We start from the raw sequence: 24,609 nt of genomic DNA on the forward strand, positions 1-24,609 counted from the left end.
GTAACCTAGTCAGCAACATTTAGTCCATGAGAGAGTACCTAGCCATACTTTGTTTTCTTGTTGCATATTAAAATGGGAAGCCATCTGTGTGCACATCTGGTGGAGACACAAGCCAGTGCTTCCTCCATTTTGCTTTACCTTGGGAAAAGGTTGCATATTCCATCCCATATAATTTCATCACAGAACTGTGCAATAGGCTTGTGTCTGGAAAGGGCCCAGACTACTGATGGGATTAAGGGCTGGTTTATGTCAGTTTCTCCCTACACATGAGCAGCCACAGCCTATCCTTGGTCACTTGTATGGGCCAAAATCACATTAGGAAACATTTATCCTAAACAAAGTGGTACACTAACACAGACAGCAATGATCTCTGCAGCTGCATTAGCACTTTCCCCCCAATCACTGCAGCTACAGGAAAAAACAATGTTGTTTCTGTGTATGGCTGGATTCATAGACTGGCTGCTGCTCATATTCAGAGGTAAGCGAGTGTGTAAAAACTGCCTTAAGTCATCCATTGATCTGTGTGTCAAAGCCAACTCTCTTATAAATAGGAAATAAAGGCTCATGCATACCCAGTCCTTCTGGTTGTGCTGGGCTGCATCATTGTACACTTCAATGGCTGCTTTGTGCTTTCCCAGAAGGAACCTGCAACAACAACAAAAATCACATCTTATAGCCAAATGGGCAATGGTTAATCAGCCAGGGAAATCAAAGGTGTGGACAGTGTGTCCCAAGGCCTGCTCCTGGCTAGTCAAAACGGCCTTATCAAAGAGTTAGATATTCCCATTTCTTGTTTACCTATTCCATGCAGATATGCTCATATAATACGGAAGGGGAAACATCAAACCTTACCAAATCTGCTTGTGTAATGTTGCCATCTGTCAACTCTCCCCTTAGAGTTTCCCTCAACTGACAGTTGAAGTGAAGCAGGTGAAGACATGCGAATGGAATCTAGGAGCCTTAGAGGACCACAGATTGACCATATGTTAACGTAATGTAGCAGCTAAGAAAGCCAATGGAATTCTAGGCTGCATCAATAGCATAGTATCTAGATCAAGTATAGTGTCTATTCTGTTTTGATCAGACATCACCTGGAATATTATATCCAGTTCTGGGCACCTCAATTCAGGAAGGATGTGGACAGGCTGGAGCGTGTCCAGAGAAGGGTAACCAAAATGGAGAAAGGTCTGGAAACCATGCCCTGTGAGGACTGGCTTAGGGAGCTGGATAAGTTTGGCCTGGGGAAGAGGTTAAGAGATGATATGATAGCCATGTTTAAATATTTGAAGAGATGTCCTAGCGAGGAGGAAGCAAGCATGTTTTCTACTGCACCAGAGAACTAGGACATGGAGCAATGGATTCAAACTACCGTACAAGAAAAGAGATTTTACCTAAAGTTAGGAAAAACTTCCTGGCAGTAAGAGCTGTTCAACATATGCTGCCTCTGAGAGTAGTGGAGTTCCCTTCTTTGGAGGTTTTAAACAGGAAGGATCTGTCAGGAATGTTTTGATTGTGTATTCCTGCATGGCAGGGGGTTGGGCTGGATGACCCTTGTGGTCTTTTCCAACTCTATGTTTCTGTGACTCTATGACCTGCTGAGATTTTGTTGTTTTGGTTTTGGTGCTAGTAACCATGATAGGAACATAGAACATCCACATTCAAAAGCAGTAATAAACTGAACACAAGTTGCTGGAGGGCAAATAAGGTGGAATGTTGCCTTCAAGCCTTCTTGATGGCCTCCTTGAAGCATCTTGTTGGGCAGTGCAGGAAATAAAAAGCTGCAGTCAAGGGATATATGGGCTTCTGTCCCAGTTCAGCAATTTGTGCGTTCTTAAGAATTCATATGAAGAAGAGTGGATGTTTAAGGAATTAAACTATGCAAATATGGAGAATTGGTCTGAAACAGAAGCAGCCTCCAGGAACCCCAGCCCTTCATATGATATCTCAGTTCCCAAGAATTAAATGGCACTTACAGTGATCGGGCCACCTGCTTGAGGTTGTCTGCACTCCGTGGCTTGAGGATAGCACAAGTCTGAAACAGCTCAAGTGATTCATTAATCTTCCCTTCCAAGCGAAATATCAAAGCTGAAAAGCAACATTGCCACAGCATGTTTGTTTTTTAAGTTTATGGAAAATTCATATAAAAACATAAAAAATCAAACACAAGACAATAGACATTTCCATACATTCCATATAGAACTAAACAACAAATTTAAAAGTTCCGACTTCCAAAAATCATAAATGTTGTCTATATTTACTATGTCTTATACTCCACATAACCAATAATATGCATTGCTTTCTTTGTAATTATCTCTATTAATCTCATTCTTCACTGTAGAAAGGAAATTTCTTCAATTAGGATCAAATAATTTCTGAAATTCATCTCAAAACATCTCAATATCAAGAATGAAAAAGAAAAACATGATTTCAAATTTTTATAATTTCCAGTTAACTAAAGAAAAAAAGTAGAACTATAAAAAAGGTATATATTAAATATTGGCTTATTTTCAGCTACAGAGTTGTAATATGTCACTGGGTTTAACTATACTAACAAAATAAATAACCTCTTTTCTTAAACATTGCCACAGCATGTTAATCCTGTGATCTACTGTGGAAGTGAGAGGCACCCTTGCCAAGGTTTGAATACACAAGAGGACAAGAAAATGGGGAACCCAAGCCCTATAAACAGAACTACACCAAGGGCTTCTGGGGAAGTAAGCCAGAGCAGGGCTGACAGTTGAAACAATGGTGCAAGCTTGATCACAGTACCCCAATTAAAATCTATGGCAGATCTACAGGTAAAGTGTAGGATTAATAAGACATACAGGAAATAGATAAGTCACAGAAATGTATCCTAAAGTGCAGATATGATAAGAAGTGAATACACACCCTTGGCTGCTACGGGAAGTGTCTCTTTCTCCATGCACAATTAAAATACCCCAATACAATCTAGGACACTTTGGAAAGGCCACTGCCTGGTTTTATAAGGGTGGGGGATGAATGACAACTTTTTCCAAGGTATAGGGACATTCAGAATTTAAATTTTGATTTTCTTATTATTTTCAACACTACATTTAAACAATTGGGAAAACTGGAGGGACCTTCTGGGGGCCTGGGGTTGCAATTCAGCCAACTACCCTCTGCAGTTTAAAGTGTGTGATCAAGAAAACTGAATTTCCACAGCACTGCATTCCTCCTGCATGTGTTTTTACCTGCCTTTTGCTGAATATCTGCTATTAATACATTGGGTGTTTCAATGGTAGGGAGGACATGAAACTTGGCTGAGTAACAACAGTGAGTCTCTCTCAATTTGTGGTGCTTGGATTTGCTATCAGTCTCAGTTCACCTCCAAATGGAATAATATGGAGAGGTCAAAGTTATGTCTTGAAAACCCTTGCCACGTATATTGTAGAAGACCGAAAGGGATTTGGAGAAGCTAGCACTCACTGTGTCAATTCTCTGACCCAACTTCTTCTCCACAACATATTACAGAGGAGGGCAATTGTACTTTAGTTAATTCCTCTGAGCTGAACTGTAAAAACATCAAATGAAGCATTTCTACTTCTGAATCTCAGTGCATCTAACTCTATGTCGCCTGGACAATATAATGTCATGTAATTTTCTTTAAACTTCTCAGAGGAAAATATTACGTTGTATAACAATAATAGTGCATGGATTTTTAAACATTTGTAAAGTAGCACCTTGTTATCCTTTGGGGTTTGGTTCCAGGACCCCCGTGGATAACAAAACCAATGGGTGCTCAAGTCCCATTAAATATAATGGCAGAGCAAAATGGTATCCCTTATATAAAATGAAAAATCATGGCTTGCTATTTGGAATTTATACTTTTTAAAAAATATTTTCAAGCTGTGGATACTTGAATCAGTGGATTAAAAAATCAGTGGATGAGGAAGGCTGACTGTATTGCTGATTTATTTTAGTTTTCATCCTATGCCACTTTGAATGCCATCTGGTAGGGAATTAAGCAAATGAATGAATAATACATGAATATACCACATTTTCCAGAATACCATAGAAATAATTTTTTTCTTGGGATACCTATGTATCAAATAAAGGCCTTCTGAGTGATCTGGAAGAACCAGAACTACTTTAGATTACATATAAGACTTTAAAAGTGCTCTCTTTTCGGTTCTTTAGTAATTAGTGTGTCTTGGGGTTATGCGTATCAGATTTCATCTCTCTTTTCTGTGTGGAATAACCAAAACCACAGAGGGATAAGCTTCATGTCTGTGTCCTTTATGAGCAACAGACCGTACAAAATGTCCCATTTTCAATTTTTTTCTAGTAATCAGAGTGTGCTGTATTATGGAAGAAATCTGGTGAAAGAATTTTGTTATTAACCTCAATAGAGGCTTTCAGTTTTGAAAAACATACGGTACCAGTAAAGTTGTAAGCGTACAAGCCATATGGAGAGTATATGTATGTGCAAGCACATGGTTTCAACTTACCTTGAACATAGACTGCATATTCACACATCCCATGGGTCTCCTGAAGTTGCTCTTTTATAGCAATCTGAACCACACAGTAAAGAGGCAAGGTTTAATAATGACGTTGTCTAGTTTCAACTAGAAGCAGAATGTTATTAAGAGTTCAGCTATTATGTCCTATAAGAAGATGCCCTCACCATTAAGGTAGCATTGTTAAGGAAAGTACCCACTGCAACAAAAGAAGCATGCCTATGTCTTTTCAATGGAGCGAGAGCATTTGATGAAATACCACTATTATTCATGTTGGTAGTTTGTCTCTTCTGGAAAAATTGTCCAAGAGCAGGTAATTTTTATCCCTCCCACTTGACAATAGTCTCTCCCTGACTTAATGGCATTATAAATGCCTTCTGCATTAAACATGTTAGATTTAAAGCAACAGCCTCTGAATAACTAACATTAAAGCAAGTGGAATTCCTAACACCCATGTCCTTCAGTAGATGTCTATTTCTTAAAAAATTAAGCATGAGAGGTGAATACTGTACTCCAAGCTGCTCTAAAACAATCTTCCTCTTCAGGATAATGAGAAAGGTGCACCTCTAGGATCAATCAGATTTTTTTGTCTATGCTTTTAATTCAGTGAAGCTGCATCCAAAACAGTCTCTTTTCTGAAATCTGATAAGTCCCTCTTGTATATGAAGGAACATCGGCACTACAGTACCATTAACACAAGAAGTTTCTAGAACACTGGTTTTTATTCATTTGGATTTCTTTTCTTCCTATCCCAGGAGACAGTGAAGAGCATAGGGATATCTCACTTTATCCACACAACAGCTCTAAGAAACAGATTACAACATGCAGGTATGTTTGGGATCTCCTGGTGCAGAAACATTCACAGGGCACTGCAAACTGCAAAATAAAAGGGCCCCTTCAAGAAATGTAGGACACTGCATTCACACAGAAGAAATAATCTGGTTTGACACCACTTTAATTGCCATGGCTCAATGCTATGGAATTTGTCTATGCAACTTGTAAGCTCTGGTGCTATAACAAACTACAGTTCCCAGAATTCCATAGCACTGAGTTATGGCAATTAAAAATGGGGTCAAATTGGATTATTTCTGCAGTGCAAATGCAGCTGAAGTTAATACACACCATATTGGAAGAGGAAGGGTACTGTCCATCTGTTTCTTTCACAAACAGATGTACTCAACCACAATGCAGACACACAGGTCACTTCTCATTAGAGATATTACCAAAGCCAGAGCCAATACATTTTAGAAAGGAACTCCACCAGTGTTAAAAGGTTTTGTGCTGACACATGAAGAAAATGATAATATGTGAATAATTAATAATAATTAATAATAATAACCCCCCTTCCCCTAGAGAAACACAAACTGCACACATGAAAAAGCCACTTTCAATTAAGTGAAGCTGCAATCTACTCAGAAGGAGCAAGTGAACAAGAAAAGTAATGTGTGTACCATGCTCATGAGACTGGCAAGTTAACGTGTTATTGCTGTATTTGGAGCAGAAAAAGAGTGCCTTGCTAGAAGAAGGACATTAAGGAGAACATAGAATAAAACTAGGCCTAAATTCAGATAGTGTATTCCCAGTTTCCCAACTGCAGGTTCCCTCAATTTTCTCCTCTCCCCCTCCCCTCCCTCTCTGGTATGCATGCCCTTGCAATATTTCCATTACATGTTATTCTCAAACTGGCATCAACACTGAGGGATCATTCCAAAACCAAGTGTGTTCCCACTTTAAATCATGGCTTCTGAGGAAATCTTGATTGATATTAACCACAATTAGCTCCGGCATGGATTTAATCAACAGGTAAATGAACGATGGCTTGTAGCAAGCTGGGAAAGGGTGATGACATGCCTGAAAAAGCAGGTGGTGGGGTTTGGCATGGTTCTGATCTCCAAACACTGGTTTTGGAGCTGTGACATCTCAGTTAGACCCAAGGAGAACAGAAGTCCCTTCCAAAGCAAGGCTTTTATCCTCATCACACCACTGCCTTTTAAGGTATTTAACAAGCCACAGTTGAAGTATACCCCATTCCTACCTTACACAAATCATAGTCTTTGCGGATGTAGTACAGGTGGATCAACCAGTTCCTTTTCTCCAGAATAGGCAGTTCTGGCACTGTGTAAAAAGTTGGCAGAACAGAAACATGCATATACATAAACAGATTATTCCTTCTCAAAGCTACACTACAGGGTTCATGCAGTGAGAAGCTAGAATTGTGGCTATTGCATGAGGCAGTGCTGCTCTTCTTATAACATAGCAGAAGGCAGCAGCGAGAAGAAAACAGAGAGGAAAATACTGTACAGTCAGGCCTCCGTAATGCGGGGGATCTGTTCTGGACTCTCCCACGGATACCAAAATCCATGCATGCTAAAGTCCCTTTAAAAAATTAATGGTGGCGTGGCCGCATGTGCACACCGCCATTAAGCAAAATGGGGGCTTGCCACCCATCTGCAGATGACAAGTCCACCAACAAGGAGGGCAGACTGTACCAGGCCCTGGCAATATGTATTAAATATTGTTGTTACGGACCCATGGATTCTGTGGACAAAAAGAATAAATTACTACCTCTATTGTTATTTCTTTCTTTCTTTATCTATACTCTTATCTTTCTGTCTCACTTCTGAGTCATCCAAAGCAGTTAAGATCCATATTTAAAATAATTACAGAGTATTGAAAATAAAAATAAAAGCCAGACCAGAAGAGAAAATTATTTTCAAAAAAAAAGAAACCAAGAAATACCAATCCAACAACCTGACAGGACAAAAGCCCAGTGAAAATTAAGTGTTTCCATCTGGCACAGGAATAGTGCTAAGAAGGCAGACAAATGGGTCTTTGAGTGGAAAGGGGTCTTTCTCTGTGTTCCTATCACATCTCTGTGTTTAGCAGCTCAGTGACCAAGACCTCTCCAAATGGATGAGCAAGATAATATGACAGACAAAGGTTCTTTAAATGTCCAGGCCCTAAGCTGCACAGTAGTTTAGAAATCATAACCAGAACACTGAGTTAGTCTCATAAACAATCCAGATCTTGCTTTTCTTACCAGGGAGAGCGAGTTGGTATAGACAGGTGGACTTTTGAACTGAGCCAGCATTGCAAGTCCTAACCTCTTAAATCAATGTTAAGTTCTCAAGACGCAGCGGGTTATAATGCAACCAGTAGTACGATGCCTCTAGCAGTAACTTCTGGCAGGTATTGCTCTTCCTGATCATCCCCATGCTGAATTTAAAGTTTTAAAAACACACGCCACTGTTTGTATCATGCAGACATGACTTGTGGCGCACCAGATTCATTTCTGCTGCTGAAATGATGGCAGCCCAGAGGTAACCATAGTAACTGACAGCAAGGACTAATGTTTGTAAGCCAATATTGTGATAGAGAAGTCTGGCAAGAAACAAAAGGCAAAAAGACTTGCTGAAGCAGTAGGGCAGCGGTGATGCTGAAACAAGGATGGGGAGAGCATTTGAGAGGGGCAAGCTCAGAATATGAACTGTCCCTTTCTTACACAAGATTGGTCCAATTCAAAGTGAAGGCAGCAGTCCCTTTCCAGCTTCAATCCAAACCAAGATTTTTAATTCCCACCAATGTAAGGCGTTTGAGGCATAAGGAAAGAGGAACAGCGGCGGAATCAGACTATTTAAGTCTTCCAGCTTCATGATTAAAAAAAACTCTCCGAACTACTCATGAGGATTTCTTAATTATGTGAACAAAACACTCAGTTAACCCTATTTATTTTCAAGACAACCCCCTGTGGTCACCCTGGGAAATCAGGGATGCTGGCACTCTTTTTAAGGTCGAGGTGGCAGGGCTCAACATTGGCAGGCAGGTTGTTATTGATCTTGCCTACTTACAGGGGGAGGACAAATTATTTTTCCCATCCATTCAAACATCCTTAAATATAAAGAGTCTTCAAAGATATAGCCATGTTAGTCTGTAGAATCAGTATGTAGAGAGATTCTGTAGCATCTTTGAGACTAAATGAAAGAAAGAAGTTGGCAACATGAGCTTTTGTTGGCTTCAGTCTACTTCCATAGAAGCATCTGAGGAAATAGACTTAAGTCCACAAAAGCTCATGCTGCCAACTTCTTTCATTCAGCTAGTCTCAAAGGTCTTACATAATCACTCTACATATAAAGTGTCTTGCAAGCACAATGTGTATTTAGAAATGGCCATGTGTTCACTGTAGCTTACGTGTGCATAGGAAAAATTGCAGGCAGCCTTTAGTGTACCCAGGAGGGCTCAATGATAACCGCAATCTTAATATTTCTTAATGCTTAATCATTTAGTACACTTCTGATTGATAATTCCTGGGGCAGAACTGGTACAAAGACTGGTGTCCGTCACCATCTTTTAGTGTCCTCTGTTTACGTTTGTTCCATGCCTGGGCACCCAATCTGGATTGATAACTAGACACTGAAGTAGGAGATGTATGTATCTGAAGTCCACATAAATGTATTGTCTATGCCCTTTCAGAATTATTCCTTGTCCCTAGGATCTAGTGTCAGTTTCTCCATGTACTTTGGGACCAGAAGCAGCACAGCTGAGACTGGCAATCCTATCTGTCTCTTTCCATATACTCAGAAGTAGAAAAGCATGCCACTTCTGCTCTTAAAAGCACCACAGCTATATTTCAGGGACAGCCAGAAATGATTATTTAAACAATTCTTGACTTTGTAAAATACAGTAGAAGTATTAGTGTTCAGAAGTAAAATCCACTGAGTTTGGCAGCCCATATTCCTCACTTACATGTTTGGAGCCTTGTAAATCATGTCAACAGCACTGGCTCTTGCTGTTCCTGAGTTCTCAACCTCCCTGTTCAGCGTGGCGCTTGTCTTTCCCCAAATGCTGCCAGAACCCATTAGATCCTCCTGTCTGTGCAAGGGGAATGCCAGCAGGAGCTAAGTCACTCTGGGATTTGTAGTTCTTAAGAGAATATGTCATATTAGGAGTTTGAGTGCTGTTACAAATTGAAAATCCTAGAGCTTTCTGTGCATGCACTCATGTTCATATTCGCTCTCTCACTCTCTCTTGGCTTCAGACATCAGAAACACACCATTCAGGAGATTCCTTTTCTGTGCCAATGGTGCTCCAGGGTGGCTGCAGCAGATTTCAAATGAACTGGACATCCCTACATAGACAGGGTGGCAAGACATCCATCCTCCTTTTCCAGGGCAACCTTCTGTCCAGGAGGAATGCCTAAATGTCCTCCCTTTTGAGCATGACTAAAAACATGCATTTATATTTATATTACCGTAGTGCTTTTAGCTTTTCTCCTGTAGTGTCTCACACTCTTCTTGAATGTCCTACATTTCACATTGCCTTGTCCTTCTTTATGGTTAGGACATCTGGTCAACCTACTACATAGGTACAGGGAAATTAACATGCGTGATCAGCATGATTGACCATTTCAGCTCTTTTCCTTTTCCTTATGGTAATCCCCTCCCCACTTTCCTGGATCTCAGCAGAATATACCTGTTTCTCTTTCTTGTCTCCACCCCCTGCTTCCCTCCATTCTTGGGCCCTGGGGAAAGTCCTGCAAATGAAAGGATAGATCACACCAAGGATGGCTTTCAGCACAAAGCGCTGACACCATCAACATTAATCATGGCAGGAAACTTTGGCTCTCCTATCTCAGCTGCTGAGGAAGAGAGTTGCAAATGTAGGCTGCAGTGTGGGTTTTATTCTAAATTGTTTACAGCAAAGGTGGGGGCGGAATAAATCTATGAATGTTTCCGTTTTGTAGCAGCTTTGGAATTATACAGGCCATTGGGATCTATTATTCCTCTTTAGAAGAAGAAACAGGGGGAAAGAGTGGGAACAAGGGCTTGAAGAAATGACAGCAGCAGAACGGCAAAGAGGAAAGGACTTGGCACAGAATCAAAGAGGCAACACTAGCGTGAATTTGTCTTACATCCAAGGCTGACTGCCATCATTTCCCTTCAGTATGGAGCAGAGGAGGATTAGAATATAGACACAAGCCTTAGGAGACCTGCTATGTTTTCTTTGCAGGCAGCCGTTTTAAAATCCCTTCCTAGCCACAAAAGGTAAAATGTTTTTGTTTTGTTTTTACAAGACATCCTGTTTATATCTAGGATCCTAGACATTAGTGCATGGTCCTGGCTGGGTAAGCCAAAATTTCAAATTGTCATATTAAAAATCAGCTCTTCAAAACAGTGATAATTAAGATCTTATCCACTTTACTCAAATACGATAGAGATCAAAAATAGTCACAGACAGACCATAAATGCTCTGACCGGAGGTGCTGCACTATGTTGCAGCAGAAGGGTCTGTCCTGGTTTATTAATTCTCCAACACATTGCCCTGGTTTATTAAATCTCCAAAATATTCAATATTTTAATTTGACCCATTTCATTTGCATTTGCCTACAGAAAAATTGAGACCTAGACCTAAATCAAAGGAACAATGAAATGAGACGGTAGACTATCCTTCTGCAAACATACATAGGTCCAAAACATGCTGCAGAAATAATCCAGTTTGAGACCACTTTAACTGCCCTGGCTCAATGCTAGGGAATTCTGGGAACTGTTGTTTAGTGAGACGTTTAGCCGTCTCTGTCAGAGAGATCTGGTGCCACAATAAACTACAATTCCCAGGATTTCCTAGCACTGAGCCAGGGTAGTTAAAGTGGTCTCGAACTGGATTATTTCTGCAGTGTGTTTTGGACCATGGACAATCTCTCTTGTCTCAGCCTCATTTTTACTGGATACAGAAAACGCAGACAGAACAGAGGAAAGTCCTTCATAAAAAGAAAACAGCAAATATAATCGTCAAATTAACTAATCCATCTGTGAAATGGAAAACTGGTTACAAATTCAAAAAATGTGCTCTACCTCCGATTATACATGCAGTGTACACACCTATGCAGGCTACAGGTACACAACTGTGTATCCGCACATGACAGAAAGCCTTGAAATCTCTCTGTTCCCCAAGCCACAGCTATTGTCTCATTGCTCACTGCTTCTTTTTCCCCCTTTCCTCACATTTGCAAACAGCCACTGGAAGTGACTTTAAATCAAACAATAAACCTGTATGGCTCACAGTTATTTACAGTCAACTGGGTTTAATAAAACCCATCATATACAATTCTGATGCTCGCAACAAAGCTATAATTCATCTCCCTATCCTGTATTAATAGTTCCTATATACTGTACAGGAAAGGAAGGGGGAAAATAACTGGACTGAGACTGCAAAAATCAGAAAAAAGCATCATTTCTGACTCTACATCTCCTCTTAGTGGAAAATGGGATGTATGGCAATCGTTTCTCCTGTTGTTTTGAATCGCCTTTAAAAAGATGTAACAATATCAGATTTCTGTTGCAATAACGTATTTCTCACCTAACAATGCATTGGATAGGTAGCTGATGCTAACAGTGCAACTGTAGTAAAAGTTGGGCAAAATGGAGGTCCTCACTGTTTTCCACTGATATGTTTGTTTCTAAGTCATAGCAGGCAATACTGGGCAAGATGGGCCCATTTATTCTTCCCCATAATTTCCAATGAAATAATCAAGTCCCATATTATCTCAATGTCTTTCTTTACCCAGATTTTCATATAATAACTCCAGATGTTTTCAGGAGGCACAACATTCTTTGTTGTTCAGGTATTAAGTAGCGCTTCCCTGCAAAAGGCTTCCAAATAGTACTACTGCCAGATAGCCAGCATTGGGCAGGATAAGATCATGCAAAGAATGTCAGGCTGCTACTGTAAGCAGCAACTCTGACTCTTTTCTTCTTGTCCTCTAATTCCCTGATAATATCTAGAAGAAAGAAAGAAAGAAAGAAAGAAAGAAAGAAAGAAAGAAAGAAAGAAAGAGTAAAAATGAAGTATGACATCATGTCAAGAGCTCTCCCACTCCATTTCATTCACTGCTGCTTGCAGATGTGGGAAAGCTATCAACATGATAACATCTTATCTCAAACAGAGAGATCAATACAGACACACATTCTCTCTCTCTCTCTCTCTCTCTCGTTGTTGTGTGCCTTCAAGTTGTTCCCAACTTATGGAAACCCAAAGGCTTACATTTCCCACTTATGGCAAGCTATTGTGGAGTTTTCTTGGCATGATTTGTTCAGGGGGAATTTGCCATTGTCATCCTTTGAGGCTGAGAGAGTGTGACTTGCCAAAGGTCACCAGTGGGTTTATAGGGCCAAGCAGGATTCGAACCCTCGCAGGAACAAGTGCAGCCCTCCAAGGTTTCTTGAAGGATTAATGTGGTCCCTTTGTCTTCTACAGTTATCCACCCTTGTTCTATAGTCATACACACTACTGTCGATGTGTGTGCAAACACATAAATACAAACACACACATTTGTAACAGAGCACTGACAAACAATACAAACAGTATGAGCTGTATAGCACCTTAACGGTTATAGAGGAATAGGTAGTGCTCACAGCTAAAATGTATCATACTCTATTAGAATCTAACCTCCTGAAATGACTCTTCCTTATGTCTGATAGGGAACAGATTTTCATTTCACACTGGAATGAGAGATTTGATTTCATTTTAGTACATTTTGGGCGCTTCCTGAATCTCACATTTCACAGCATTTTGCTAAAATAAAAGGACACTTAGACCTGTCATGAAGTGCAGATGTGTTTCACTATGTGGGGATTGCCAGCCCACAAGAAGTGAACCCCCCACCCACCCCCAGTGCAAGACAAGAAGCCAAAATAAAACAGGCAAGATCAATATGTCAAAAGGGTCACAATCAAGCTAAGGAAACACAATATACATGTTGGTATGTGTGTGTGTCTAGTGGAGAAAATGTTGTAGCGCAAAGCTGTGATGCTGAACAATGTCTCATAAAAAATAGGATCTGCAACAAAATGTTGCAGCAGGGATACTAGTGTTCAATATTTCAGCCAGCCAACCAGGTTTACTTTCAGGCTATTTCATTCTATCTTCTACCCCACAAACACCCCACCGACATTTTGCATTCTATAGCGACTGAATAAGCTAAGTCCTCATTCTAAAAATAAATAAAACAAGGAGAGTGTTGTGAACTCGAAGGTTTTCACAGCTGGCATCCATAGTTTTTTGTGGGTTTTTTTGGGCTATGAGGCCATATTCTATAATAGTTTATTCCTGACATTTCGCCACCAACCGTGACTGGCATCTTCAGAGAAGGAGGGTGTGATTTTTCCTAAATACTCCCCCCCTTTTTGGGGGGGGGGGAAACCAACAGTTAGTGTCCTGAAATATTACCAATATCTCTTCTCTCAGTTTTTATTAGCTTTCAGTAGTCATCAGAGTAGCACTTCACTATTAGTATATAGAATGTCTTCAGCAGTAGTGTAGAGAAATGTCCAGGCCACAAGCTGGACAGGCAGCTGGCACCAAAGATGACTGAACATCTATTGCTTCTGTAAGATGCCTATTTAGCAGACCCTATTTCAGCCATGAGCCAGTGTGGTGTAGTGGTCTGAGTGTTGGACTATGATCTGAAGAACAAGGTTCAATTCCCTGCTTGGCCATGAAACCCACTGGGTGACTTTGGGCAAGTGATATGCTCTCAGCCTCAGGGGAAGGCAAAGGCAAACCACCCTCTGAACAACAACTTGAAGGCACACACCACAAGCATTTGAGCCATGGCTTTACAAATCTGGCAGCATGAAAATTCTACTTAGCAGAGACCGGCATTCTAGATTTGATTAACAAGGTTTCAGCTATTGGAGTGAAGTAGAAGCACATTGCTCCTTGGTGGGGAGAGCAGAATGCCAACAGCAGGGATTTTATACATGGGCCCCATATTACCTTTTAATATGGGGGTTTGCAGAGTGGTCAGGAGGAACCTGCAGGTCTACAAAAAATAGTCCAGAGGAGCCATACAAGACCTGTGGGTCACACTTTCCCAGCCTCTATCTTGCAGCAGCCCAACTTAAGCACATCTGTCTCTTTTCATTAGGAAGGGTTTTTCCCCCTCCATTGAAATAAATAGGATGTAAAAATGCATAGTTTTTGCAAAATCATGCCCCAAAAGCTTAGTGCATTGATTGTGGCATATGCTTTCACAGACATGAGGAAGTAGGAGTTGTGTAGGTGGGAAGACAGCAGTGTATTAATCTACATTTCACTGCTGTCTTTTGGTATTGTAACTGGTATATATAAATCTCATATGGAATAAAATGTTGGCGGTGGAAAACACCGCTTAATGAAACACTCGAAATATATCTCATGACAAAAGAAGAACTCCACATGAATAATAGCTATTTGTTTTGTGTTCATCCAGCAGGAAATTCAATCTACCTTCAACCCTTTCGTCCATCAGAGAAAATGTACCATATTCCACTCTTCTGCATTGGTTTCAACAAGAGGGAATGCAAATTATGAGTTCATTTAGCATTCTGCTTCTCTCCAATAAAAAGCCTGTGAGGAATCTGACCAGAATAAATGAGTCAGGAAATACTGCCTACCCCTCCAAGCCTGGTAAATGTGGCATCATCTACCAGAGGGACCAAATTTGCCATTTGCAAGTGACATTTTCTTCATGAAAAAGGACAGAAATTAGAATCTTGTTCCATACGAACAGCAGTCTGCAGGGGAAGAGAGAGAAAAATGCCTTCCCATTATGGTACTATCAGTTACTATAAAATAATTTAATTTGATTGGAATGCCCGGGGAGAAGAAATGGGAAAGACTGGCGCTTGTTGTTTTTAATTCGAAACCAGAAAAAAAAGCCTTTTAGAAAATATCCAATTCGTTTAACATGGAACAACAAGATAAGCATCTTGTCATAGCAAGCAAATATTAACCCCATGCTGTTTCAAGAGCTAGGCTCCTTTCGTTCTAACAGCACTTGATTGTGGGGTGCAAGGACACAACATGGGGTGTGTTATAGATTTTGAGGCAGTAATACTAGTTTTTAGATAACGTCGTTCCTGTGGGGTAAATGAAAGTTTCTCCTGCTAATGCATTAGTCCCTGAATAATGGCTAACGCTAAGTGTTGCTCTGGAGGGTGTGCTTCCTGTAGTGCCTGCAATTCAGAAAGGATTCCAAGGTTCAAAATCATTTTTACAAAATAAAATTAGCATGCTGGAATCAAATGGTATTTAGAAAACACCTTTTCAACATCTCCTGTGGGACAGCTCTTGATAGCATCTGGTCCATTATTCATCCTGTCTATTGTTCACCTTAGGATTTTCACTGTTTTCAATGTAAAATAATTCTGCACTGATGTAATTATTTGCCTAGACACCTTGTTCAGTTCTTAGAAGGATCCCTGTGAGTGAATCCTGGGTTGCTTGTATACTATAGCACTGTTGAAGCCTTACTTTTCCATAACCAGCATGAAAGGGAATTCAGATGGAGGTGCTGCGCAGCATTTTATCATAGCATTGTATTATCCAGCACTGCCTTGCCCCTTAGCTGAGATTCCTTTTACAATGTATAATAATAAATCAGACTCCATCAGCAAAGGTAGTTTCCAATGTATTTTAAATGCTTCCTGTTTCATGATCTCCCTGTCATTATGTTTCCTTTATATCGCAAATGGGGCATTAGGCGTAAATTGATTTTTGAATACTTCAACTACATAGTCTCAGTTCCCAGTAAAAAATAGAAGGGTAGGGGACTAACTGCAGAATTCTGTCTCCTCAATGAAATTTTATTTCAATTCTCACCTTTCTAAAACTGCAGAGAGTGAGACAATGAAAATTATTTACCTAGAGACCTCTTCTATTTGCTGGGTTTGCATTACTCGAGTCATTTGGCCTGACCCTTTTCTTTAGACAATTAAACTGTATTTCTAAACATTTAAGTGAAGTTTTAAGTTACTGCAATGATAGAAATTTGGGGTTTGAAAATTTCACGGGAGGAGACAGAATTCATTCTGGGGGGGGCAGTATGCGCCCTATACCTACAACCCTGCAGAGATCTGCACCTACAAGTCCCATCAGTTATCAAAAGTTGCTGGTAAGGGATTGTGAGAGCTATAGTCCAACACATCTGAAGGGCTAGAGCTCTTCCACTCCTGCCTTAAAGAAAGTAAAAATTAACCCCATGTGATCAGAGTTTAAAGCTTTAAAGAAGTTTATTTCTTTGAAATTTTAGGCCACAAATGCCTAGCTTAGATAAGTGAGAGCAAAGTGGCAAGTAAGTATTGCTAAATTGCTCATAAGGCTGCTTAACTGCTTTGGCCAAACACAGTTTTCAAGTTCTCCAACTAAATTTCAGGCATCTGCAACAGCAAAGTCAGCTTTTCCCTTCCATCTGGTTTAAATTACTTGGAAGTGAGGAAGTTTATTCTTAACTCTGAAGTGCCTTTGTATTACTCACAGAGGAAATTCCAGGAAGGCAGCTTTCCTTTTCTCCTCTTTAGCTGCTTATTAAACAGAGTTTCCACCGCACAAGCAAGGTGGTATATTTCAGAATATGATAATCTCTTCATTAGGCCAGACTAAAAGGCAAAAAACTCAGTGTGAGCTTTCGAGATCTCTTCATTAGGCAAAATGTTTCAAAAAGTGAAGAGGAAAAAACGGAGAAGGGAGAGACCGAACTTAAAAAATTGTATCATCTGAATGTAGTTTCAGGGATGGAGAGGAAGGATCTGTAGACTCTGCTATGGGGTTCAATCAATGAAGTGATGGTGTTAAATTTCATTCAGAGCAGCTTCTAGGTTTGCTGAGAGCAAGAAAGCAAAAATAATGATTCTCCATTTTGAAATGCAAAGCCCTCGGAAGACTCAGAACTTTCTCCATCCTATGCAAAGCCTTTACCCAAGGCATATAAAGAGCTTGAAAGCTTGTATAGATTTTATGCCTTTTTGGTTGGCCTAATAAAGCAAATACCACAATATGATTCCCCCCCCCTTTATGGCTACATTTGTTTGTTTTTTATGAACAGAAAAACCCAATTCTGTTCATCTCTGCTGATTTGCAGAGGTATGAAATAATTACCTATATAATGTGGCGTAATGATATGAGCACTGGACTAGGACTCTGGAGATCAGGGTTCAACTCCCCATTCAACCATGGCAACTCACTGGGAGTCATGCTCTCAGCCCCAGAAAATCCTGTGATAGGATCACCTTAGGGTCCCCATATGTCAGAAACCACTGAAAGGCACACAACAACAACTATGTGCAAATGAGCTGACTGCATTGGTGTTCCTTGAAAAATGGCACAGAACTATCAGAAAATGAATGTGAGAATTACTCATGTTTTTTCAACAGGAGATGGAAATGAGTAAGAGGACACCTTCACATCCTTTCTTTACCCTCTGTTCATTTGGCACAAAAATCCTGGTTTAATTACCGTAAAACAGTTAGTCATTATGTCTGAAATGGGGAAATTATGGATTATGCCACTTTACTAACCACATTCTTGCACCAAGCCTTTCTTTATATAACCATTCTAAGCTACAAGGCTACAACTGGCTCAGCTGATATATTAGAGTATTAAGCAGTTCAGCCAAATAGTCAGCAGATCTAGAGAAGTATGTTCTCAATCAAAGCATCCCCGTCAGATGGCTATCCAGCCTCTGTTTCAAGACCTCCAAGGAAGGTGACTCCACCACTGTCTAAGGAAGTGTCTTCCACTGTCAAACAGCCCTTACTGTCAGGAAGTTCCTCCTAATGTTTAGGTGGAATCTCTTTTCCTGCAGCTTGTATCCACTGTTCCGGGTCCTAGTCTCTGGAGCAGCAGAAAACAAGTTTGCTCCCTCGTCAATATGACATCCCTTCAAATATTTAAACAGGGCTATCATATCACCTCTTAACTTTCTCTTCTCCAGGCTAAACATCCCCAGCTCCCTAAGTCATTCTTCATAGGGCATGGTTTCCAGACCTTTGACCATTTTAGTTGCCCTCCAGTTTCTCAACATCCTTTTTAAATTGTGGTGCCCAGAACTGGACACAATATTCCAGGTGGGGCCTGACTAAAGCAGAATAGAATGGCACTATTACTTCCCTTGATGTAAGACACTATACTTTTATTGATGCAGCTTAAAATTGCATTGGCCTTTTTAGCTGGCGCATTGCACTGTTGACTCATGTTCAACTTGTGATCTACTTGGACTCCCAGATCCCTTTCACATGTAGTTTCATTCAGCCAGGTGTTCCCCCATCCTATATCTGTGCATTTCATTGTTCTGCCCTAAGTGCAGTACCTTACATTTCTCTGTGTTGAATTTCATTTTGTTAGCTTTGGTCCAGCTTTCTAGTCTATTCAGGTCATTTTGAATTTTGATCCTGTCCTCTGGGGTGTTAGCTACTCCAGTTTAGATACACTCAAGAAGCATGGCTGGGTATTAGGGATATTAGAGGTTAAGAACATTAGAATACACGGTTTGGGAATTTCCAATACAATCTGACTTCATCTAGAGAGAAGATTCAGTCCTGTTTATTGAAATGAAACTTCAACCAAAAGAGCTGGTACAGTAACTCTATATTGTGGAAAGGTGAGATACAAAGATTTTTCAGACAAAAATGAGTAACAACTGGTCTTCTGTTCTGAGATGGTTTCCTATACAAATGTCAACTAATAAAGAAAAGAACTTTTAAGTATGAAAATCTCACACTGATATCTTAAACTGAGGCTCATGAATATAATATATATGCATGCTTTGGACTATAAAACTAGGTGTAATTGTTAACCACTCAACCCGAGTCATGATGAGGCTCCATAAAACAGTGTAAAGGGAACAGGACTCTTCTGCTTGTGCTTCCCCTACTGCCAAACTGCTTCTTTCTAGCTATTTTTTCAGACATTGCTTCTAATTATTTATTTACTGTATTTTTATTCTGCCTTTCAGACAACTAATGCCTCTCAAATCAATTTAAATAGGGGGGGAGTATAGACAACTTGCTATCAGGCTTAAAAACTAAAGAAGCAAAGGAAAGAAAGTGGAAACAAAAGAAACAGATGAATATAATTTATTCAAGGCTAGAACAAGATGGTGAGCTACTAGCAGGCATTAAAATGCAAATAAGGTCATCTTGATATATCTAAAGGTTCTTGTTCCTTTGGCTGATTGATGGGTCCAGGCACTTTTTTCAGTGGGAATCCCAGTGAGAGATAAATACTTGAGGGCAAATTATTGGAATAGCTCAGCTCTCCTTCCTTCTGCCTGATTATACTTTGCTTTAAGTTTCCCTTTCCATGGATTTATAGGGCACTGACAGTAGGCTGCTTCTGAGATACTCTGTAAAAGACTGACAATTTCCAAGATTAAACTGATATGTGACAACCTCTTTTTATCTCCCTAAACCACAGGAACAGCTGCCTGAATACACAGATGTATAGAAAGCATATGATTAGGTTTATTTCAAAGTTGCTTTGTAGCTGTAGCTGCATTAAGGATGGATCTGCCATTCTGCAAAGTGATTTACTAGTGACATAAAGGAAAACACAAAACTTAAAACAAACCTCTTGCTAGGCGGGCTTTTAGAAGTTCTGTTGCTTCAGGTAAGGATGCAGTCTGAAATGTTAAAGAAATAGTAAAAGTATGTTAGAATTAATAGCTTAAAGGAGTTATCTGTCAATTATGACATTCAGTGACTAGATAGAGATGACACATGAAGAGGGTTGATCTTTATTCATATATATACTTAGACTTAATCTCTGATGCTCAGTCCAGAAAAGGCATACACTCATTAAGAAGCGTAAGAGGCTCAGTGAGATACTGTACCAAACTTCTGTTTTATCACTTCATAGAAAGGAAGTGTTCGTCCCCATTAAAACAAAAAACTAAAAAGTCAAAATATATCCACATGGAAAGTAAGCTGTCCTGAGCTCTCTTCTTCCTGATATTTTCAATTTATAAATGCAGGGACTTTTTGTCGTTGTTATAAATGAACATTCAACTATATGACCCCCCCCCCCCCCCGAATGCTAAAGCAGCACAGTCTAGAAACAGGTGCACTACCTCAGTGAAAAGAAGATGCAAATGTATAGATTTAATCAGCATAATTGCAATTTAAGAATCAAAATGGTCCATAAAAGGTCTGATGGTTGGGCTTACTGACACATTCAACTATGCGATTAAGAAAACTACACAGAGAGCCACTGTTGTCACCCACTGCAAATATCTGTAACTTTTCATAGAGAGAACTCCACAAAGTAAAACAGAAGATCTCTTTGGTCCACAAATGTTGATGGAGACTCAACCTTTATCAAAAACATGCAAGTATGTGATCTTAAAAACAGAGAATATCAGTTTAAAAAGCATTTTTATTGCATGTCGCTTATCAACAAACTGATATGTTGAGTTGGAATAGGTCAGGGCCAAAGCCCTGACATGCCAGGTATGCTCTTTCTTCAGATGTCTCTGCTTTCTTCTTATCCTATTAAATTTGTTTTATTCACAAGCTAATCCAGGGTCCTGATCCCTGAAGTGGCCAGGAAGCCACTTCCAGAAAGTCCTACAAGGAAGCCTACATACAAACACATATACTTTCCTTAGAACATGGTTTTTTCATAAATCTGCACGTGAAGATGCCTTTTAGCTAGTATGACTAATAGCAGTGGCATTTATCTAGTCCCCTTTTAAAGCTCATCTAAGGCAGGTTACAGACCACCCGTTTGGGGCGGCCTGCACCCGCCCCTTTCCCTGCTGTATCGGGGCCTCAGCTAACAGACCGGTAGCCTCCGAGGCCCCAATCTGCCGCTTTGCAGGCCGCGGGGAAGCGGCAAAAGGCTGCTTCCCCGCGGCCTGGAAAGGGGTGTCCTTGGGGCTTCAAGCCCCAAGGACACCCGGCAACGGTGGGGAGGAGGAGAAAGGGGCCTCTGCGTTGCTGGGCGTAGCCATGTAAAGGCTGCGCCCAGCAACGCAAACCCCAGAAGGAGCTCGCGCGGTGCAAAGACATCACGTCCGCGCCACCTCGTTTGGAGGCGGCGTGGTTGTGATGTCGTAATGGCAGCTGCCGTGTTAAACGGCCGCTGCCATTTTGTACGGATTGGGTCCATACTAGGGTTAGGGGCGTCAGGAAGTGACGCCCCTTTCTAACCCTAATACGGACCCAGTCCGTATTTTCAGGCCCATCTGTAACGGGCCTAAGTCAGTTACTATCACAACATAGCAGCGTATTCCAAAAATCAATAGCATTCTGGAAGAAACAGAACTTATAAGTCTCTGTCATATCACCACATAGAATTCAAAGATTAGTTTGTTAGTTTGCAGAATTACTATGGAAAGAGATCTTGTAGCACCTTTGAGACTAACTGAAAGAAAGATCTTGGAAGCATGAGCCTTTGTAGACTTAAATCTACTTCCTCAGATGCATCTGAGGAATCTCTTGGAGAGTCTATCTTCCAAATATGTCTCCACATCCCAGACGGCTTTTTCAGTGGCGGCCCCACAGATTTGGAACAGTCTCCCCGAGGAGCTCCGTCTCATGACCCCGCTAGAAACATTTAAAAAGAGGCTTAAAACCTTTCTTTTTTGCCAAGCCTTCCCCCCGAGGAATGAAGTTGAGGGCTCTTGATGCCATCGATTCTCTGCCTTACCCTGTGAATGATTGTATTTGTATAATTATATTACTTGTTTTTATCTAGTTTTATGAGATGTTTTAATAGTTTTATAGTCTGTAAACCGTTTTGATCTAGGGAAAAACGGTATACAAATAAAATTTATTATTAATTATTATTATCTGGTAATATATCACTACACAGTAACATGCTAAAAGATAAATAAACAGAAGCTCCCAAAACCTGAGCTTTTTTTATTTGGGGGAAGATGTTCCATACACTTGATCATTTTGGTTGCTCCTTCCTGTAATTCTTCTGGGTCTACAAACCAAAGATACCTTCCACAACAGAAGACACCTACAAGATACAACTTACACTGACAACCAGTCAGAAAGCCAACCAGCTGACTGCACTATATCTATTATTAGCAAGACAAGTAGATTAATCCTGATCACTTACCACTGCCATCCTCTCCTGCTGACACTGATAATATTGACAGTATGCAGACATTTTAGAGAGCCAGTGTGCCACAGTGGTTTGAGCACTGGACTATGACTCTGAAGACCAGGGTTCAAATCCTAGCAAATCATGCTCTCACAGCCTCAGAAGATGGCAATGGCAAACCCATTCTAAAGAAACTTGCCAAGAAAACCCCACAATAGGTTCACCTTAATGTCGCCATAAGTCGGAAACAACTCAAAGGCAGACAGCAACAACAAACAGAGGTTTTAAGTGGGCAACAAAACTGTTGTCCCTTCTGTTTCGAAGCAGATGGATGGCCATCTGTCAGGGATTCTTTGATTTTGAGTTCCTGCATGGAAGAATGGGGTTGGACTGGATGGCCCTTTTGGTCTCTTCCAGCTTTATGATTCTATGATTCTATAAGTTGTTCAATATTTTCCTTGCAAATGCATGCAGACATGCACGCCTGTGAACATCTATGTACATAAGCACACCAGACCATGATTTTTCCTCTCATTTATTAACTGCACGCCGCAACTTGGGACTGGCTTTGTGTTGCATTACAAAAAGCTAAAGGAACTGCTGGAAAAGAAAAGTGGAATTGCCCTCTCACTAGGAAAAATAGAAGGCTTATGGGTAGCCATGAGCTTAGTCTTGCTTATACTACTATTTGTAACTATCTTATTCATATATGTTTTGTTTATATTGACCTCCTCAAATGTAAAACAAATAACAGTGTTTAGATCAGGTGCAACTCCATCTGTGTTGTTTAGGAGAGGAAAATGGAGGGGGCACCTTAGGAGTGTCACCCACTTGAGTTTTTCTAGACGCAGTAATAAAACCTCTGTTCAGTACTAATATATTTCTGGGTTTCGAGGGACATGTGTTTAAGCCACCATCTCCTCCTCCTGAGGTTTGGGCTTTGGAAAAAGCACCCTTGACACCTTTCAAAAATAAAGCTAAGTTACTCAGCCATATCTTGTTCCAATTCATGCTTCTGAGAAGGACAGCTCTCAAAAGTTTACATAATAGTTTAGGGTCACTGGAGAAGAGAAGCTCTTCCTTTGCCAGACTGAGCCAAAAACAATTATAGAGAGATTGGGTATTTTAAGACATGAGTTAAATGATAAGAATGGGTTAAAGTTGGGCACAGACGCTGCAGTACCAATGACTAACCAATGTACATTAGACAAGAACCTGAAAACAATGCTTCAGGGTAAGGACAGGGTGCTTACCTCTAACTATTTCTTCGAGTGGTCATCTGCGAATTCACACAAATGGGTTTTAACTGCACCTGCGCAGAAAGCTCAGAAACTTCTACAATCTCTAGGCAAAGTTTAGGCCTGTTACAGACTGCCAAAATAAAGCTGCTTCGGGTCTCTTTAAAGGTATGCTGTTTAAATGATGCATGCATCCTAAGAATCCGAAAGTCGCACCAAAGCTGCACTCCAGTGCTTAGGAATGGAGTGTGGCTTTGGCGCGACCTCCGGACTCTTAGGACCCATGCATCATTTAAATAGCATACAGTACCTCCAAAGAGACCCGAAGCAGCTTTATTTTGGCAGTCTGTAACAGGCCTTACTTTGCCATTTATTGCAACTTTTTGGTGGTAGCCCTGTCAACCCTATATATTTCCTGCAACGGTCCCACTGCTGTCCATGCAAAAGCGACAGCAGAAGTAAGCAAACAAGAAGGACACGACTGAGGGGAAGATGGGTGGGATTTGTGTAAATCTGCAGATGACCACTTGAAGAAATACAGTTACAGGTAAGCAACCTGTCCTTCTTCTTCATGGTCTCTGCGAAGCACAGAAATGGGTTTAGACTGACCAGCTTTGGTCAGTGGAGGAGGGAGTGTCATGACACAAGTTTGGAAGTTCAAACAGATTGAATATATTGAACTATAGTAAAGGCATGAGTGCAACTGAAGGTGTCACCTTGTGTGCATTGAGTTATAGTAAAATTGAACCAAACCCATATAGAATCATATTCACTTCATGCAATGAAATCAGAAATACTGCAATGGAATTGCAGATTTCAATCGTAAACCAGTAAACAAGCAACCATAGATCAGGCATGGCAATAGAGATCAAGACAATCAATAACAGCGTGAGGAGGCTGAAAGCAAGACATCAGTGTAACCAGAAAGGGACACTGCCCTCCCAAAAGCTGCTTCGTGTCTGGCCCCAATGGCATCAGCTTCTGCATGAGTGGCGGCGGGTTGCTGTCTATCATCCTTGATGCAGTTC

At 40.5% G+C, this 24,609-nt stretch overlaps 1 protein-coding gene across 5 annotated transcripts in view; it reads right to left on the reverse strand.

The window, feature by feature from the left end:
- Positions 1–24,609, reverse strand: part of BBS4 (Bardet-Biedl syndrome 4) — a 41,077-nt gene that overhangs the window by 15,465 nt on the left and 1,003 nt on the right. For 2 of the 5 annotated variants that reach the window (XM_042473484.1, XM_042473482.1), the window contains exons 2-6: positions 19,860–19,911; positions 6,514–6,593; positions 4,470–4,533; positions 1,974–2,085; positions 573–645 (exon numbers count right to left, since the gene is read on the reverse strand). In XM_042473484.1, the coding sequence (XP_042329418.1) occupies positions 573–645; positions 1,974–2,085; positions 4,470–4,533; positions 6,514–6,593; positions 19,860–19,911 (381 nt within the window). Of the gene's footprint in view, positions 1–572; positions 646–1,973; positions 2,086–4,469; positions 4,534–6,513; positions 6,594–14,908; positions 15,004–19,859; positions 19,912–24,609 lie in introns of those variants that run through there. The other 3 variants (XM_042473485.1, XM_042473486.1, XM_042473487.1) reach the window with 3 other exon arrangements.

The sequence above is a fragment of the Sceloporus undulatus genome, chromosome 6 (assembly GCF_019175285.1).
Source record: "Sceloporus undulatus isolate JIND9_A2432 ecotype Alabama chromosome 6, SceUnd_v1.1, whole genome shotgun sequence".
NCBI classification, from domain to species: domain Eukaryota; kingdom Metazoa; phylum Chordata; class Lepidosauria; order Squamata; family Phrynosomatidae; genus Sceloporus; species Sceloporus undulatus.